The sequence below is a fragment of the Eriocheir sinensis genome, chromosome 37, assembly GCF_024679095.1.
Source record: "Eriocheir sinensis breed Jianghai 21 chromosome 37, ASM2467909v1, whole genome shotgun sequence".
In the NCBI taxonomy this organism is placed as follows: domain Eukaryota; kingdom Metazoa; phylum Arthropoda; class Malacostraca; order Decapoda; family Varunidae; genus Eriocheir; species Eriocheir sinensis.
Window position 1 is genome coordinate 15090038 of NC_066545.1, and position 19325 is coordinate 15109362.

The 19325-nt window shown below is 43.2% G+C and overlaps 2 protein-coding genes and 2 long non-coding RNA genes across 55 annotated transcripts in view; 2 read left to right on the plus strand and 2 right to left on the minus strand.

Moving 5' to 3' along the window:
- On the plus strand, positions 1-11178 carry LOC127008355 (Fanconi anemia group I protein-like). Of its 50 annotated transcripts, none has more exons than XM_050880271.1 (14): positions 1-166; positions 1478-1582; positions 1790-1965; positions 2167-2334; positions 2573-2829; positions 3002-3204; positions 3410-3565; positions 3886-4093; positions 4932-5133; positions 5617-5845; positions 6371-9131; positions 9251-9366; positions 9427-9600; positions 9659-11178. In XM_050880271.1, the coding sequence occupies exons 1-11, from the start codon at positions 53-55 to the stop codon at positions 8729-8731; spliced, it is 4179 nt and encodes a 1392-aa protein (XP_050736228.1). In that variant the 5' UTR covers positions 1-52; the 3' UTR covers positions 8732-9131; positions 9251-9366; positions 9427-9600; positions 9659-11178. The 50 variants fall into 50 exon arrangements, with proteins under 50 accessions (XP_050736228.1, XP_050736236.1, XP_050736231.1 ...); XM_050880279.1 differs by having other exon boundaries at positions 9251-9308; XM_050880274.1 differs by having other exon boundaries at positions 9309-9366.
- Positions 10989-19325, minus strand: part of LOC127008357 (uncharacterized) — a 17407-nt gene continuing 9070 nt past the window's right edge. For both annotated transcript variants that reach the window (XM_050880324.1, XM_050880323.1), the window contains exons 5-7: positions 13943-13990; positions 12606-12694; positions 10989-12185 (exon numbers count right to left, since the gene is read on the minus strand). In XM_050880324.1, coding sequence (XP_050736281.1) covers positions 12634-12694; positions 13943-13990 — 109 coding nt within the window. In that variant the 3' untranslated portion in view covers positions 10989-12185; positions 12606-12633. The remainder of the gene's footprint in view (positions 12186-12605; positions 12695-13942; positions 13991-19325) is intronic.
- Positions 12702-13778, plus strand: LOC127008360 (uncharacterized). Its single transcript, XR_007761046.1, has 2 exons — positions 12702-13600; positions 13715-13778. It is a non-coding gene; the product is annotated as an uncharacterized LOC127008360 (long non-coding RNA).
- On the minus strand, positions 14010-19037 carry LOC127008358 (uncharacterized). Of its 2 annotated transcripts, none has more exons than XR_007761043.1 (3): positions 17536-19037; positions 14528-17399; positions 14010-14269 (listed from the first exon to the last, which is right to left on the minus strand). It is a non-coding gene; the product is annotated as an uncharacterized LOC127008358 (long non-coding RNA). The 2 variants fall into 2 exon arrangements; XR_007761042.1 differs by having other exon boundaries at positions 14528-17535; positions 17672-19036.

The following is a 19325-nucleotide window of genomic DNA, read 5'->3' on the forward strand; positions in this document are numbered from 1 at the left end:
TGATGAGTACGATAACTTGGCGGCCTTGACAGAGAGTGGCGGGCGGCGGCGGATGTTCAAGATGTCTGATAAGCTGGACAAGTTTATCGGGCAGCTCATCAAGGCGCAGAAATGGGAGGAGCTGCAAGACCTTCTGCTGAACACTGAGGATGAGTGGGTGCTGGAGGTGTGTATAGTGTGTGTGTGTATATGTGTGTGTGTGTGTGTGTGTTAGTCTTGTGGTCATACTGGTACTGTACAGGTTGAGTCTTGTTGTGTTTTGTTTTTTTCGTGGGTGTTATTCCTTTCTTTCTTTCCTTAACCCCTTCTTCCTTCCTTCCTTTCTTTCTTTCTCTTTCTTTTTAACCCCTTCTTTCTCCCTTCGTTCCTTCCTTTCTTCTTTCTTTCTCCTTTTCAGCTCACAGATTCTCTGGTTAAGTCAGGGTCCAGTGCCTTGGGTTGGGTGTAATTCTAGAGTTTTTTTTTACCAGTGTCAGACAAGATGGATGTCACACACACACACACACACACACACACACACACACACACACACACACACACATCAATATTCACATCACCCAGAGGAGTTTAGGCCAGTCAGTCAGTTGCTTCGTCAGTCAGTCAATCAGTGGAGTTGCAGCTCGCAGATTCGCTGGTTAAGTTAGGGTCCAGTGCCTTGAGTTGGGTGTAATTCTGAAGTTTTAACCAGTGTCAGATAGGATGGATGTTTTTATTTTATTTTTTATTATTACTACAGTAGAGGAAACAGTTCAAGGGCAAACAAAAGGAAACTAATGAAAAAAGTCCTCTACTCGCTGCTCCTGTCCCTGTTACACACACATACACACACAGCAACATTCACACCACCCTTACAATTTTAGGCCCACTTGTCAACCTCACACTACACTGCCCCATCCTCTCCCTCCATCCTTCCACACCTCATCACTACTCATTGTACTCTATTCCTCCATTATTGCTTTATGTAGATTTTCAGCCTTAGACCTCCCATGCAATATGTAGATTTTCAGCCTTATGCATTGTGTTGATTTTCATTATGTAGATTATGTAGATTTTCAGCCTTATGCATTATGTAGATTTTCATCCTTATGCATTATGTAGATTTTCAACCTTATGCATTATGTAGATTTTCAGCCTTATTCATTATGTAGATTTTCATCCTTATGCATTATGTAGATTTTCAGCCTTATGCATTATGTAGATTTTCAGCCTTATGCATTATGTAGATTTTCAGCCTTATGCATTATGTAGATTTTCATCCTTATGCATTATGTAGATTTTCAGCCTTATTCATTATGTAGATTTTCAGCCTTATGCATTATGTAGATTTTCATCCTTATGCATTATGTAGATTTTCAACCTTATGCATTATGTAGATTTTCATCCTTAGACCTCCCAAGCAATGTATAAACCAGTTCTTATTCTTATTCATCTTCTTATCATTATTGTTTTTATTTATTATTATTGGGGTGTGTTTCAGGTGTTGGAGCAGCAGGTGTACAAGGTGGAGGGGCCGCAGTGGGTGCAAGGCGTCCTCTCGGCCCTCACCTGCCAGACCCGGGAGAGCACCAACCTCAGGCTCAAGGTGCGACGGTCCTGGACTCTGAAGCCTCGGCATACTGAGTCCGTGGACTAACAAACCCTTGCACACAAAATTTTTATAAATTACTGTGAATATAAGAGTTATATCATTTGTTACATTATTTTGTTATATGTTCTTGATATATTTTTGTTTTTTTTGTTTGTATTTAGTTGTTTTATTTATATATTATGTGTGTGTGCATGCTCTTAGGTGTACCAGGCTGTGTTGCATGTGGTGAGGGCTGAGGTTGGTGGCAGTGAGCGGAGCACTCGGGAACTGGTGGCCGTGTTGATGTTCCATGTGGACACCTTCCCCAGCCACACCCTGGTGACGCTGGTGGACCAGTATGTGGACCTGGTGACCGAAGGCCAGACACTCCAGGGCAGGTATGTGCTATACAGTCACTGCCTCTATTTTGATGTCTCTGGAACCATGTCAGGATCCATGGAGGTAAATGTACACCTCCAATGTTTTATTTTTATTTTTTATTTTTATTTTTATTTTTTATACCAATGCTTGAAGATGGGGGGTGTTTGTAAGTGGGTAAATATGCATGGAGGTATTCACTTGTGTTGTGTGGTCATCAGATGGGTGGACTTGATGGCCAAGACTATCACGAGTGTCAGCCGCAAGGAGGAGGTCACCGTGGAGGGCCACAAGATGACGGGGGCAGACTACCGGTACAAAGTGCTCAAGACCCTGTGTGACCTCCCCTGGCCGGCCGAGACCGCCATCAGCCTCCTCTCAGTCATAAAGTTAGTCCTTCTCTCTCTCCTGCCTGCATTCCATGTGATATATATACTGTATACATGCTGTGTTTACTACATGGCAAAGTTCAAGGGAGGAATTTAATTTATTTTATTTTATTTTATTTATTTATTTATTTTTTTTCCCAGGATGAATAATATTTTATGGCATTATAATAGCTTCTCATTCCCATTTGTCTTTGTCACTCATTCATTTATTTGACTTAACCTCATCCTCCCGCCCCAGGGACATGGACCTGCCCAAGGAGGAGCTGGAGGATGTGATGTACAAGGCAGAGCGTGTGCTGAAGAAGGTGGACTTCCAGAGTGTGCCGCCCCTCGTGTACCAACTGTTGCTGGTGGCCCACAGCGACCTGCTTGGCCGCGTGCTTCAGATGGTAATCAACTACTTCAACAAACAGGACCTCAAGCTGGGCTCCTCTCAAGCAAAGGAAGACCCCTCAGACATAAACACTGCAGATCTGATTGATGAGGAAGCCATTGGTGAGGACCCCCTCCACATATTTTGCAATGCTGTGCCCAGACAACATCCAATACTTCCTCAACACATCACACTGCTGCCTTGCTTTAGATCTCTAAGCAGAAGTGATGACTGTAGCTGTTTGACTGGTGTGGTGTATGTCCTCTTTATTTAAAACACACTTTCTTGCCCCAGAGGACAGCAGGAAGACAGACCTGACAGAAGCAAAGGGCACCGTGATCCTCCACCTGACGCACCATGCACAGGACAACCCTGAGCTGGTGCGAGACTACCTCAAGCACATCCGCTTCTCCACCTGGCTCACAGAGAGGCTCATCACCCCCTTCAATCTGGCACTTGCCTTCTCCCTCACCTCCATTGAAAAGTTTCAAGACCAGGTGGGCATTCAGGATTTGTTTTGTAGTGGAGGCACTGACATTCACAAGATTTTGAAGACCAGGTGCAGGCCCTTTTCAGCATCATGAGTTTGGGGAATTTATTCTTGAAACTAGAGTGTAAAAGATTGTTTTTGTCATTAAGATAGGTGTGTTCTGGCAACCCTGCTGGGTGGCCGAGGTGAGTAAGATTTTCATGGAATTTCAGATCCTGGATTCTCTTAAGTCCTGCCTCCTGAAGCTTTTCCGTGAGGAAGAGCACGCCAACAAGTGCCAGTGGCTGCGGGAGGCCTGGGACAGCAACTGTGATGTGTACAGTGCCTTCATCACCACCGTGGAGAACTGTGGCTTGGGCTGGGACCAGGTGAGGGGCTGCAGGATTATCTATGGGGAAGTACTACTTAAATCAGGAAGGGGGGACCTGCTCTGGATGAATGACCCAAATTATACAAAGAAAAAATCCATATGAAAGATACTTATCAATTTTTTTTCCAACCCCACTTCATTTTAATTTTCTAGTCTACTCCTCCAGCGTAGATTTTTTTTATCTGGTGTGAGTACTAGTGCTTCCAAATAGTGCATACAAATTGTTTGACATATTGTGGCCCTGTATTTTACTACGTGGGAGAATCATCACAAATACTCATCGTCATACAATAATTTCATGGGGTTTTGCTGTGGCAGGTGAGTCATGGCGTGGTGCAGCTGGCCTTCATCCTGCTGGAATCCGGGGGCGGGACAAAGGCGGAGACATACGCCAGCCAGCGGGCGGTGGAGCTGGCCGGCGTGGTGCTACCCCGCATCATCAAGCGCCAGCCTCAGCTCACACAGTCCGTCATCACACAACTCTGCAATTTCGTCATCTCGTCCTCCTCGCCGGGGCAGTACATCGGTAAACCCTGCTGCTGTTATTTCATTATTGCGTATTTCTTTGCCTTTCTCTGTCTTTCTATTCACATCTCTGCAACCTCGTCATCTCGTCCTCCTCGCCGGGGCAGTACATTGGTAAACCCTGCTGCTGTTATTTCATTATTGCGTATTTCTTTGCTTTTCTCTGTCTCCTTGTTCACATCTCTGCAACCTCGTCATCTCGTCCTCCTCGCCGGGGCAGTACATTGGTAAACCCTGCTGCTGTTATTTCATTATTGTGTATTTCTTTGCTTTTCTCTGTCTCTCTGTTCACATCTCTGCAACCTCGTCATCTCGTCCTCCTCGCCGGGGCAGTACATCGGTAAAGCCTGCTGCTGTTATTTCATTATTATGTAGTTTTGCTTTTTTTTCTCAGTCTCTCTCTGCCTCTCTTTTCATTTGTATTTCCTCCTGACTTGAACTCTTTCGAGGGGAGAGTATCAAGACGTCTCTCCATCTGAACTTGTCCTCTCATTCTTTTTTTTCTTTTGTTGGAGTGGTGCCTAGTTGGCTTTTTGTTGCTGTTTTTGTTTTATTTGTCCTTGAGCTGCCTCCCTTGCTGTAAAAAAAGGTGCATATATCCTTTAAATTTCAAGAAGAGTGTATCAAGACACCTCTCCATCCAAAATTGACGTACCTTTTGGCTACTCTTTGCTTTTTCCTTTGTGGGAGCAACAGTTGGCAGGCTTTATTTTCTACACTTTTTCTTTGTTGCCCTTGAGTTGCTCCCTGTACTGAAAAAAAAATACTTATAGAGTTGAAACACACCTAAAGAGTGAACACTGCCCCCTGGTAATGTGTCGTGCCCCTGAGGTGTACAGTGATCCTGGAGAAGCTGGTCCGCATGGTGCCCTGGGCCCTGATAGACCACCAGGACGTGCTGCGTAAGGCCCTGGAGTGCATGGAGCCCCTCTCGCTGGGCACGGCCACACACCTGCTCCTCTCCCTCAACCAGCTGCTGAGGATGAGCATGACCCTCAAGGACGCCCTCATGATGATACTCAAGAAGATGCTGTTCTCGAGGTTGGCAACACTGATTTTTATTTATTATTATTATTATTATTTTTGTTTTGTTTGTTTTTAGTTGTCTTTCTTAAGTTTATTCTTGTTATGATGCTGATTTTTGTAGGTTATAAGGACTGTGCTCTGCCATCTTTCTACTTCTATTTATTATTGTTATTATTACTTTTATTTATGTATGCGCATATTTATTATTTTATTACTTTTATTTATTTATTTTGTATTTTTTTCTTAGGTTTTTTGTTCCTATGATGCTAATTTTTGTAGTTTATAAAGACTGTGCTCTGCCATCTTTCTCCTCCTCCTCATCATCACCAGTAGTAGGAAAGTTACAACCCAATATAATACCTAATACAAAAATGAATGCAAGTTAAAGAAATAAATGTCAGCCTCACACACACATATATAAAGTCAGAGTGAAGATGAAAGTTAAACATGCTCACTACATGCATTGGAAAAACATAATGACCTCCTCTTATAACCCAGAAAGGTCGAGAGCCGCCAGATTGCTGTCCGAGGGTTCCTGCAGTTCATGAAGTTCTTCCGGGTGATGGGGACGCTGCCCTCCTCCCAGGTGTCCATGTCCTTCTCCTCGTCCCTCAGCACTGCCACCGTCAGCGCTGATGTCCACTCGGTGTTCAACAGCTCCACCAACGAGGCGCTGTGTCTGGAGCTGCTGGGTCTGCTGCGGCGATGCTTCTCTCAGCAACATGAGGTACTACTTGCTTCCCTCACTGTAGTCCGACACAATATGAAGTTAGTTTTAGAGGGGTGAAGTTAGTTTTAGAGAAGTGAAGTTAGTTTTAGAGTGGTAAAGTTAGTTTTAGAGGGGCGAAGTTAGCGTTAGAGGGGCAAAGTTAATTTTAGAGGGGCCCGAACGTCTTCACAGTGTTGCCACATCACTCCTAGTATATCACTCTGTCTCATATGTCAGCTATGTACTGTTTGAAATAGTGTATCAAATATTCTGTATACATTAATAAGATTTGGTATTGCTATGGCCACGGGACTTCCTGAGTGGTCCCCACCCAGTCGTACATGATAGCTGAGTCTGACTGTAAAGGATGGGCTTTTTTTCTCATTTATTTTCCCCTAAGCTGCTTCCTTTACTGCAAAAAGATAATTACACTCACGAAGTTCAGATATTTCACTGAAACATTACACTTCAAGTATAACATTCAAAAGTACGATTTCTTGAGGCATTAAAAATCTCTTCTTATATGCCTGTCTGCACACACAGGTGAAGGTCACACTGTACCAGGGGCTGTACGACGTGTGTGTCAGCAACTCCCGGGTGCTGGTGAGCGTGATGGAGATGCTGCTGCAGCACACACGCACCTTCATGGACCTGCGGCCGGACGCTCTCAACCCCGTCCAGCTGAAGCGTGTCATCCAGGTCCAGGGAAACAATGTGACCCTGGTGGAGCCTCTCGGTGACCTGCTGTCTGTCCTCGCTGCCTGCCAGGCCTACTACGACAACAACAGGGAGCAGGTAGTCGGCGACGATGACGATGATAATGCAGACACGGTCGTCCAAGAGATCTGTTCACTCTTTGGCAAACTGACGGAGAAGCTTTCGGGGTGTGACTTGGGGGACATGGGCATTAATACAAATGGAGAGTTTTCCTCTGGCTCTCCTGCAGGGAAGAAGAACCTGCTGAGTGCCCAGGTGATGGCGGCAGTGTTTGACAGCCTGCTGGAATACACCTTCCTCACCAGCAAGCAGTCACGCGAGACAATCCAGATGGTTCTCGCTCTCTTCAAGTCACAGCAGAAGATTGTTGAGTTGGTGACTGAAAAAGCTCAGAATCCCGGGAAGAAGGGGGAGGGGTCAAAGGGCAAAGGACGGCCATCAAGCAAGACAGCGGCGGCGCCCTTTAAAAGCAACCTGAACCTGAGGGTGACGGCCACCATGCTGGCCACCACACTGGCCGAGGAGGGGGGGGGAGAGGAGGGCGGCAATGACTCCTTCAACAGGGTGCTGGGGAACAACAATGCCTTCCAGATGTACTTGTTAAGTGTTGTGGAAGACAACTTGTCTTCCTTCAAGGGGCTGACTCGCCTTGAGAAGAAAAATCTTTTGTCTCCCTTAAAAACTATCGCCAAAGTGTTGTTGGAGGAGTGCCTCGGGTGTGTGGGCGGGGAGGACAGCTCCGACACACGGGAGGTGGCCAGGCTGAGGCAGTGTCTCAACATTGTGGCCACACTTATATCTATTTTTTGTAAGTACTTCAAGCACAAGCTGAAGGCAGTACTTAAGGATATACTGGGAAAAACTGACGTGTCTTCTCCCAGTGTGTTGCTACATAAAATTGCAAAACGCTGTCAAAAGATGCTGCACAGGATCCTGCACCACAAGGACCGCACACCTTTGCTGAAGGACGCAACCACCTTGGTTCAGATGCTCAGCACCATCACCCAGGCCATGGACCACAGCTGCCCTCAGCTGCGTGAGGTGCAAGAGTGGGTGCTAAATGTATGCAAGGAACAAAATTTTGATAATACTGCTCTCACCGATGCTCTCATGGAGCTCTGCTTTCATCTGTCAGACCAGGTGAAGGCAAAACACACACTGACGTGGGAACTGGCACGAGAACTTCATTCAAAGTTGGGTGACTACAATGAGGAGAAAGAGGTGGAGACCAGCGACAAGTACTCCGTGGTGACGGAGGACTCGGCCCTCACTGTGCTGGCCGTCACACTGAACCACCTGGACTCAGTGCTGGCTGTGGTGGAGCTGGCCATCAGGAAGATGAAGGCCAGTCTCAGCACATCGGTTGATTATGACTTGAGCAAGGTGGAGCTGTGTGTGATCAGTAAATTAAGTGCCGTGATCTCTGGCATGCACGAGATCATACAGTCTGCTCTGCCGCCAGGGTCAATAGTCGACCACACTCTCACAACAGTCACCAAGCTATACTTTGTACTCTCACTGTATGTAAAGTATTACCTTGAGATGTACCGCCTGCGTGGCAATGCCCAGCTATCAGAGAAGTTTGAGAAGCTGGTCAAGATGTCTGGAGACTTTGTGAGTGTGCCAGTGTACCCTTTCATCAACTACATCGAGACCACTCAGCGAGACGCCTCCGCCTTGGGGAAGAACACCAAGAAAGGGACGGCTCTTACTGCCCGCGCCATGAAGGAGTCCAAGCTGATCCCTTCCCTCGTCTTCGCGGTTGAACAGTACGAGAATAACCTCATCGCTCTCTCTCGGAAGTCCAATGTCAATCTGATGCATGGAATGAAGCTCAGCACCACCAGGGACTTCAGAATCATGCCATCCCTTAAAGAGGAGCTGGATAAGGAGAATGAAGAGGAGAAAAGTGACGAGGAGGAAGCAAACGCAGAAGCCACACCAAGAAGCGGAGAGAGAGCCAAAAACGGCCACACATCAGGAGAAGAGAGCGGGGATGACGATGTGCCCACGAGCCCCCCATCAACTTCACCGCCAGTTACTCTCTCGTCGTCAACCAAAACCAGCGTGAGGAGTCAGAGCACAAATGGGGTCAAGAGGAAAAAGGCTGCTGCTGAGAACGGTGTCGGTGGTCGGTCCCAAAACAAACCCTCGCAGCAGCCGGCTAAAAAGAGCAAGAAGAAATAGGAAGGTTTTACATGCTGGGAGAAGGTTATCCAGTCTCCTTTCCTTGAAGTACAAACGTCCGCGTAATGACCTGATGAGTTTACAGCGCACAAGGTTTTGATAGTAGTGTTGACCTCCCTAATTTTCGACCGTTCAGCAAGAGGATATGATTTGTTGAAAAGGAGTTTTTTTTATATATATATGTACATCAGATATTGCATGTGCTGTTTAGCTTAATTTGTCTTGGAGTAGCTGTTTCCTTTTTTTTTCCCCTCCTCTCTCATTGTTCTGTTTGTCTTGAGGTAGATTTTTCCTTTATTTTTCCTTCTTCTCATTGCTCTAGGTTAATATTCGCTTTGGGGTATTTGTTTCCTCTTTTTCCCCTTCCTATCTCATTTTCTATCGTAATATTTGTTTTGAGGTAGATTTTTCCTTTATTTTTCCTTCTTCTCATTGCTCTAGGTTAATATTCGTTTTGGAGTATTTGTTTCCTCTTTTTCCCCTTCCTATCTCATTTTCTATCGTAATATTTGTTTTGAGGTAGATTTTTCCTTTATTTTCTTTCCCCTCTCATTGCTCTAGCTATATTTGTTTTGAGGTAGATTTTTCCTTTATTTTCTTTCCCCTCTCATTGCTCTAGCTATATTTGTTTTGAGGTAGATTTTTCCTTTATTTTCTTTCCCCTCTCATTGTTCTAGCTTAATATTTGTCTTGAGGTAGATTTTTCCTTTATTTTCTTTTCCTTCTCATTGCTCTAGCTATATTTGTTTTGAGGTAGATTTTTCCTTTATTTTCTTTCCCCTCTCATTGCTCTAGCTATATTTGTTTTGAGGTAGATTTTTCCTTTATTTTCTTTCCCCTCTCATTGCTCTAGCTATATTTGTTTTGAGGTAGATTTTTCCTTTATTTTCTTTTCCTTCTTGTTGCTGTAGCTATATTTGTTTTGAGGTAGATTTTTCCTTTATTTTCTTTCCCCTCTCATTGCTCTAGCTATATTTGTTTTGAGGTAGATTTTTCCTTTATTTTCTTTCCCCTCTCATTGCTCTAGCTTAATATTTGTTTTGAGGTAGATCTTTCTGGGGGTTTTCTTCTCTTTTTCCTCTTATTGCTTTATTTGAGGAACTTAAAAGACAAGGATTACCGGTATAGTTCACAAAAGTATACGTATGCCTCTTGATGAGTCACAAATAATTGATGGGTGCAGGTCTGTTCAGCACTACACCCATAATCCTTCTCTTCCATGGCCTTCCCTCCCTTCTACCTCCTCCTCTTCCTCATATTTACATACACTATAAAAGCTCAACTAACAGTGCTTGTATATCTGTCTTCTGTGCCTTGTCACCTTTTTACCTAGGCTTAGTTAGGGTCACTGTTTGGGGTTTAAGACCAGAAGCCTTTCCTGACATCACCCGCCTCCACTGGGGTTTGAACTTCCTTGTCCTGGCTCTTCACTTCCTCGGCTTGACGCTCTGACCCAGCAGACCTCCATGCTGCTTGTACAAGTTTGAGCCGTTTCTCAGTGCCTTGTGTTCTGCTCCAGGGAAGAAGCTGGCCGGGTGAAGCATCCTCTCCCTCACCCTGAAAACTCTCCTCCTCCCTGCCTCCTCACCTCCTCCACATGGTGACTGCTCCCCCACCCTGCCTGGCTTTCCTTGGTCAGTTCTTTGTTTTTTTTCCCTGTGATAATTCCATAGCAATTTTATATCATAGAATTATATTTGTCATTTTTGCCATCATATCTTTATAATCATATTTAGAGTTTGTAGTTAGGTCACCTGAATAAGTAGAGGATATTGAAAATCTTATATTTGATTGTTTAGTTTTGTTCCAAGTACTAATGAGTTCCATGGAAGAATTGATGCTTTGGAAAACAATCAACCGGACTATTATTATTATTATTACTAATACTTAAGTTATATTCTCTAAGTCTTGTAAAGGGAAATGATACTTAATTTCATTTGCATAATATTCCTGAGGTAATGTTGAGTGTAGACCGAGATCTGTTTGTTGTTTGTGTGGCTCCTGTCAGTGTGCTGCGTCACCAAAGAGTGTTCAAATATGATACAGTCTTGGCAGGAGCACCTTGAAGGGCTGAACACTGAGCAGTCTGAGTGTAGTCCTTGGCCTCCTCCCTCTGGCTAATTGCTCCAGCCACTTGACCAGTCTCAAAACATCAAATACAGACGTTCTACCTTCACGAGCTTTATTCATAGCTCATCCGACCCTTACCAAACACACTGCATGGCCGAAGATTTTTGTGTTGAAATCAAACTGGTGCTCAAATTTTGTAAATCATTATTTGCTCGAATTTACATTAGTGTCTTAGCTTATGCAAGTCATGATGCAGCGATACTGTTCATAACCACAGTTGCCAGATTATCGTACTCAGAGCCAGGTATTTACTGGTTTCAGGCCCATAACTGTTGCCAAGAAACACCAATAATTAACCATATAAACGATAACCATATATGAAGGCAGTTTTGGCGTCAGAAATCGGCAAACACAAGAGGCAGAGTACGATAGCCTGGCAACGTTGTTCATAACTTGTTAAATACTTGCCCAAGGGGTTTGGTGCTTTGAAAAAAAATGAAACAATTATTACATCTAGATTATAAATATTAAATTTGTACAGGCTATGTTTAAGATGTATTGACTGAGGTGTGGAGCTAAAATACAGGTCAGTTTTTTACATGAGAGGCTTATTACCAAGTATTCCCAAAGTTCTGTTATGTTTAAAGTTTCTAGGTATATAAAAGTATGGAAGGAAAACACTGAAGAAAATAGTATACCAAGAAAAGTGATACGATACAAAAATAGGTGAGTGCAGCATCACCACCAGGTTCGTGCACCATCTCGTAACAGTGGATTTTGTAACAACGAAGGACGATATTTTACTTGGGTCTTGAGTGGCTTCAGCTTCCCATGGCGGGGCTCACCACTGCTCACACCCACTAAGAGCTTCTTGTGGCAGGGTAAAGGACACTTGAATTAGATACTACACTTAACCCGGTAACAGCAACAGGCCAAATTTGTGGCTTTACCTCGTACCAGTGACGGGCCAAATTTTTGTCTTAGCATAAACCCCCAAAAATTAGAGGATGCACCAATTGATTACAAATGCGTTGTTATCTATTATATAATGATTTGTATGAGCGATGATTTTTTTCTCATTAATTTGCTTAGAGGAGCCTAGAGAAACATGGTCCCCACAGCTACCGGGTTAAGCATAAAAAAGTCTTTGGAATCCCGTCACAGTCACTCGGGAAGCACTGACGTCAGCGCATGTAATTTCCTCTCACGAATTTAGCCGAGGAAGTCTGCTGTTATTTATGATGCACTTATTTGCTAGATGAATTTTTATTTTACCTCACATTACAATTGATGTTATTATTTTTTTTCCTGCTGCGTTGTCATTGTCGGTAGAGGATTTATCAATCACCCGGGTGGGATGAAGGACACCCCTGCCTGAAGTCTCCTGAAATGCCAACGCACTTTATGAGTAAATGACTGGGGTGAATATTGATGCAAAACCTTGGCTAACCGAAGTGAGTAGTATTTTTATTTTTATTTATTATTTTTTTTACAGCAGAGGAGACAGTGCAAGGGCGTAAAAAAAAAAAAATAAATAAAATAATGAAAAAAAAAAGCCCGCTACTTACTGCTCCTAAATATAGTAGAGTGGGACTTTATGCATGTTCATTCTGCTGAAAGGTTTAGTTCCAAGATGAGGATTTTTTTTCTTTCACCAAATCCTATGAATGAATTATAAGTTTTCTCATGATACGGATACTAATAGGAATAATGGTCCGTACAAATTTGCAAACATACGTGTCCTGCTGCAACAGACACGAGGAGGAATGAAGGAAGAAAGGGAAGCACTCATTATTATCATTACCTGGTGGAGGGCGAGGAACGGGAGGGGCTCAGTAGTAGTTGTCCCTTGCTGCCGCGGGTCCACGGTATGGGCGAGGTGGAGGGGCGGGTCTGCCAGGGAAGGAGGGAGGGAGATTGTCAGCTTCGTGCGTGTATCGTCAATAATGGAATGTTTTTTTGTGTGTGTGTGTGTGTTTTTATGGCATGGGAGGCAGTTCAAAGGCAAAAAATAAAAACGGCAAAAAAATAAGCTTTGTGTGTGTGTGCGTGTTTTTATGGCATGGGAGGCAGTTCAAAGGCAAAAAATAAAAATGGCAAAAAAATAAGCTTTGTGTGTGTGTGTGTGTGTGTGTATTTTTATGGCACGGGAGGCAGTTCAAAGGCAAAAAATAAAAACAGCAAAAAAATAAGCTGCTCCGACAAGGTAAAAAGCTTGTTTCATGTTGTTTTCTATGTACAGTGAGTGAGTGGGTTTGCATCTTGTTGTTGTTCTTGTTTGGGCTTTGGTTCAATAGTAGTGTGTGTGTGTGTGTGTGTGTTTGTGTCTTCATTTGGGATTTCAGGGTTAAAATTAAGGAAGTACGTAGTAGTATTGAGTTCAAAACACACACGCACACACACACACACACACACATGAGTTTCGTTGTTGGAGCCCAGGAGACAGTTTGGGGTAGGAAGTCGGGAAATATAATTGGCTGAGTACGACAATCTGGCAACGTTTCTCTGCTCTGCCACACAGTCCCAGCACCTATACCTTTCTCTCATATGTCACCTATAGCTAACATACGAAAGGAAGGTATGGGTGTTGCGACTGTGGCTGGTATTATAAGACTTGATTCACACATCAACTATTTTTAAAGGTCAAAGAGGGGGTCAGTCGGGTTCAGTGAGTGTTATTTTTAGGTTCACAGTACAGAGGAAGGGTCAAACTACCACCAGGGTCATAAAACTACCCCTGGAAATGCCCAAAACTCATATGAAAGCCTTGGCCAATATGTGAACTTGGGCAATTTTTAGGTTTACGGTACAGAGGAAGGGGCAAACTACCACCAGGGTCATAAAACTACCCCTGGAAATGCCCATAACTCATGCAAAAGCCTTGTCAAATATGTGAACTTGGGCAATTTTTAGGTTTACGGTACAGAGGAAGGGGCAAACTACCACCAGGGTCATAAAACTACCCCTGTAAATACCCCAGACTCATGCGAAAGCCTTGTCAAATATGTGAACTTGAGCAACGATATGTTTTAAAATATGACCCAGTGTGGCCGAGCAGAGGAGGAAAGGACCTGCAGACCCAACACCTCAACGGACGATTTGAAATGGTTTGACTATACCACACAGCATGGCTTTACTCACCCGCTCATCTCGTACCCCATGTTGTCGTAGTAATGCGTTGGGTTAAATCTGCACGAAGCAAAGCCAGGCGTTGGTAAGCCCAGAGGCAAGGAAAAAGATTAGTGTACCGAAAGACTGGCCAGGGAACGTTGCCCCGCCCCAAGCTTTAGAAACCCCCCCAGCTAAGCATAAGATGAGAAATTGTATATAAAAGCAATGCATTAGATTTAGCAAGAAGGCTGAAGCTCTGAGGCACTTATTCTAAACATGACAAGCCAATGAAGCAGGTGTGTAGCTCTTACTAAGGGTGGCGGTGGTGGTGGTGGTGAGGATCAGAATGGTGGGGGACTCATGAATGGGAAGCAAAAATTACAGATTAGGCTGAAAATGCTGACTTGCAGAATCTTAAAATGTCATTCCATACTAACTTTTGTACTTGCTATCAAAATATACTCAGAATGGTGGTGACTCATGAATGGGAAGCAAAAATTAGATTAGGCTGAAAATGCTGACTTGCAGAATCTTATAATGTTATTCGATACTAACTTTTGTACTTGCTATCGAAATATACTCATAGAACAAAATATACTCAGAATGATGGTGGACTCATGAATGGGAAGCAAAAATTAGATTAGGCTGAAAATTATGACTTGCAGAATCTTATAATGTTATTCGATACTAACTTTTGTACTTGCTATCAAAATATACTCAGAATGGTGGGGGACTCATGAATGGGAAGCAAAAATTAGATTAGGCTGAAAATGCTGACTTGCAGAATCTTAAAATGTCATTCCATACTAACTTTGGTATTTGCTATCAAAATATGCACTCAAGGAACATAATTTGAACTAATCAACAGCAAGGAATTACAGATTAAGCTGAAAATGATGGCTTGCAGAACTTAATAATGTTACTAGAGACTAGGGGCCGCTTTCACGGTCGTTTCGTTTGTTGTGATCGTTACCAATGGCTGTTATCGCCGCTGTAGTATTTCCACTTAAAACTGGCCGATGGGGTAGTGGCGGGTGAGGGGTTAGCCTAGCCCCTCACCTTGGCACACACTCTCAATGCCTCTCGCTTCCTCTGCAGCCGCCACTACCCTATCGGCCAGTTTCACGTGGAAAACTATTACGTCGATCGCCGCCGTCGGGTACGATCAAAACAAACAAAGTGACTGTGAAAGCGACCCTAACTTTGGTACTTACTATCAATACATACACTCAAAGAACATAGGCCTACTGATTAGAACTACTCGTCAATATATTCTTAAGTAGGCTACATGGTTGGCTTTTTTGATACTGATTCACAAGACAAATGGGGAGAGTGCAAATCATAAATCACATGCACACACTGGATCATAGTGCCTCGTGATGGTGGTCAAATCATAGACGGTGGTCCTCATTAAACAGTCTATTAACCCTCGGACGGCGGCAGTATTTGAAGAGCAACTCCCCAAAAATGAATCATCTATCGTCACTGCCAACCTTAGGACCGTAGCATAAATATAGATACGCCGCATAAGAGATGTTTTAACTGTTGTCTCTCTCTCTCTCTCTCTCTTTTTTTTTTTTTTACAACAAAGGAGACAGCTCAAGGGCACAAAAAAAGGAAACAATAATAAGAAAAAAGCCCGCTACTCGCTGCTCCTACAAAGAATCCAAAGAGGTGGCCGAAAGAGGGGTCAATTTCGGGAGGAGAGGTGTCTTGATACATATAGATTCTTGATGTATATAGATTCTAATGCAATCTGGAAGTGTTGTTAAATTTCTGCCATACAAAACTGACTGAATTTTGGACCGTCTATATATAGTTCCACTGCCATTGAAGGGTTAAAAGTATGGAAGTGACTGGAAGTGGAGGTCTTATGTCCGTTCCGAGTGAGTGCGTGGCAATTGTCTGTTTGAGGAGGTCCAACATTTTTTATTCAACCCCCATCACAGCCTCCCTCTCATTATTGGTGCCTGGGAACGCTACAAGCAAGACATGGTGTGAAGTGAGTCAGTGAGCCAGAGTTTTCAGCGTTGGCGCCTGGTACAGAGTCGTTTAGTGATAGCCTATCTTATCACGGCATCAGTTAGAGAGGCTGTTTAATGTTCCCCAATGCTTGTAGTGTGTCGTTCAATCACTGAGTTGTTTTAGCTGAATGACTGAGTACCCTTTGTGAGCCAGTCTTAGGTTTGGTACACTTAGAAGCTTGTCATGTCACCAGTAAGAGAGACTGTTTAATGTTCCCCAATGCTCGTAGTGTGTCGTTCAATCGCTGAGTTGTTTTAGCTGAATGAATGAGTATCCTTTGTGAGCCAGTCCTTAGGTTTGGTACACTTAGAAGCTTGTCATGTCACCAGTAAGAGAGGCTGTTTAGTGCTCACCAAGTCTCACAGTTTGGCATTCAATCATTGAGTCGTTTTAGCTGAATGATTGAGTACCCTTTGTGAGCCAGTCTTAGGTTTGGTACACTTAGAAGCTTGTCATGTCACCAGTAAGAGAGACTGCTTAGTGTTACCCAATGCTCGCAGTGTGTCGTTCAATCGCTGAGTTGTTTTAGCTGAATGAATGAGTACCCTGTGTGAGCCATTCTTTAGTTTTCATCAGTATTCCCTTTCTCCTTTGCTATATATATGTTCTTTTCATGGCTATAACTCAAGCTTCATCGCAGTACAGGAGAGGTTTTTCTGCTGTGTTACTCCTAGGTCATGGCTCCTGGTAATAGTTTTCATCAGTACTCTCTTTCTCCTTTAATCTATATATTCCTTTCATGGCTGTAACTCAAGCTTCATTACAGTCCAGAAGTATTGTAGTGAGTAGGAGAGGTTTTCATGCTATGTGGCTCCTATATCATGGCTCGTAATAAGAGTCTTCACTAACCTCAGCCAAATTTCATGATCGAGAATTTAGTTTTCAGGTCGGACCAGTTACTAAATTATTACTATCATCATTATCTTTGGTATTGATTTTCTCGTCTGGTTAGTTCATCATTATCCAACAACAGATTACTAATACACGAAATACGTCTCACTACACGTATCCAATTTTGTCTCACAGTGACGCACTTGCAAATCTCTCACGCAGGCCTCGCTCACTCCGATCGTAATCTCCGTTTATCAGTTCCTGTAAAAAACAAGATTACATACCAGACCTTATTCTCTATAATCTCGGGCGATATCTCTTTCTTCATTGATAAAAGTGCCCTGCCCCACTTTCCACCTCCACCTGTTTCCGTAATCATGGGTGACTTACTTTTTATTCCTTCCTTTGTTTACCTCATTGTCCTTAGTGTCGAAATGTTACATAGAAAAAGATATCTGCTTCTCCTTTGATTACGTTACGTTCCCTGCCTCACCTTCCACCTTCTCCCTTCTTCGTAATCATGGGTGACTTAGTTTTAATTCCTTCCTCTGTTCAGTTCATTGTCTTTAGTATCGAAAAGTTATACACAAAAAGATATCTGCTTCTCCCTTGATATAGCTCTCTGCCCCACCTTCCATCTCCACCTGTTGTCGTAATCATGGGAGACACTTTTTACTCCTTCATTTGTTCATTTCATTGTCTTTAGTATCGAAAAGTTATACACAAAAAGATATCTGCTTCTCCCTTGATATAGCTCTCTGCCCCACCTTCCATCTCCACCTGTTGTCGTAATCATGGGAGACACTTTTTACTCCTTCATTTGTTCACTTCACTATCTTTAGTATCGAAAAGTTATACACAAAAAGATATCTGCTTCTCCCTTGATATAGCTCTCTGCCGCACCTGTCACCTCTACCTGTCTTCTTAATCAATAGTGACTTGTTTTTCATCCCTTTGTTTAACTTCACTTCAGTCTTTAGTGTCAAATCGTTACACACAAAAAGATATCTGCTCTCTGCCCCACCTGTCACCTCCACCTGTCTTTTTAATCATGGGTGACTTTTTTTCATCCCTTCGTTTCAAGCCACTTCAATGTGTTTATCATCGAAATACTACGTCCATACAAAAAAAAAATAGTGAATAGAATTTGATATTGAAAATTGTTGTAATGAGACACTGAGTACTAAAAGATAGGGAAAAGCTATGGAAGGTTAGTCTGTTGAGGTTGATCATAAAAACTGTAGCAGTGATCGGGTATTAAGAGATATAGGACTCAAGATAAATTAGATTGATTACGACTTTATACTGAAGATTGTCATGATGAAATACCGAATACTTAAAGAAAAAAAAGGCTGATGAGATTGATAATAAAAACTGTCGCAATGATTGGGTATTAAGAGATATAGGACTCAAGATAAATTAGACTGATTACGACCTTATACTGAAAACTGCCATAATGAAAAATAAAAAGACCGATGAGATAGCTAATAAAAACTGTCGCAGTGATCAGGTATTAAGAGATATAGGACTCAAGATAAATTAGACTGATTACGACCTTATACTGAAAACTGCCATAATGAAAAATAAAAAGACCGATGAGATAACTAATAAAAACTGTCGCAGTGATTGGGTATTAAGAGATATGTGAGTCAAGATAAATAAAACTGATTACTAGAATGTGGGATAAAAAATATCATCACCGAGTACTAACAGATTTTTCAAGCTTATCAGATAACGACGTCTGATAAGCTTATTGAAAATGGTTACGGCGAAGCATTGGGAACTAGCGGCTTAGAGGGATCAAGGCGTTAGCGCATTACCAGCGAAGGGAAGTACTGAGAAAGCTGGAGCTATGAATGAACCCGGTAGCAGCAACGGGCCAAATTTGTGGCTTTACCGTGTAGCAGCGACGGGCCAAATTTGTGCCATGATATAAACCCCCCAAAATAGATGATACATAAACTGATCACAAATGTTTTGATATATATTATGAAATGGTTTGTGTGAGTAATGATTTTTTCTCATTTTTCTCGCTTAGAGGGACCAATAAGAAACATGATCCCCGCAGCTACCGGGTTAACGAGGGGTGTGGAGGCGGATACGTTTCGGAAATTTTGACTCAAACTTCGACTCCTGGAAATTTTAAGGTTGTGAATCCGGGTGTGACTCAATCCCCCTCCTCCTTTCCCACCTCTGCAGTGCTGTGGTAGGGAAATCAAACCCAGCCGCACCTTACCACACTCTGCCTAGCAACACTACACCACTCACCGCCCAGCCACACCACACCACACTCCACCCAGCCACACTACACACCACACTCCACCCAGCCACACTACACACCACACTCCACCCAGCCACACTACACACCACACTCCACCCAGCCACACTACACACCACACTCCACCCAGCCACACTACACCACACTCCACCCAGCCACACCACACCACACTACACCACACTCCACCCAGCCACACTTCACACCACACTCCACCCAGCCACACCACATCACACATATCATAATTTTTCCCTCCATTTTCTTTATTTTCCTCCTTTCTTT

Excerpts from the sequence above, each read along its gene's own strand:
- LOC127008355 (XM_050880272.1), top strand. The coding sequence starts at position 53 with ATGTTCAAGATGTCTGATAAGCTGGACAAGTTTATCGGGCAGCTCATC. Across the intron at positions 2,830-3,001 it reads GATTGATGAGGAAGCCATTG|AGGACAGCAGGAAGACAGAC; the intron begins GTGAGGACCCCC and ends TTCTTGCCCCAG. Across the intron at positions 5,134-5,616 it reads AAGAAGATGCTGTTCTCGAG|AAAGGTCGAGAGCCGCCAGA; the intron begins GTTGGCAACACT and ends CTTATAACCCAG.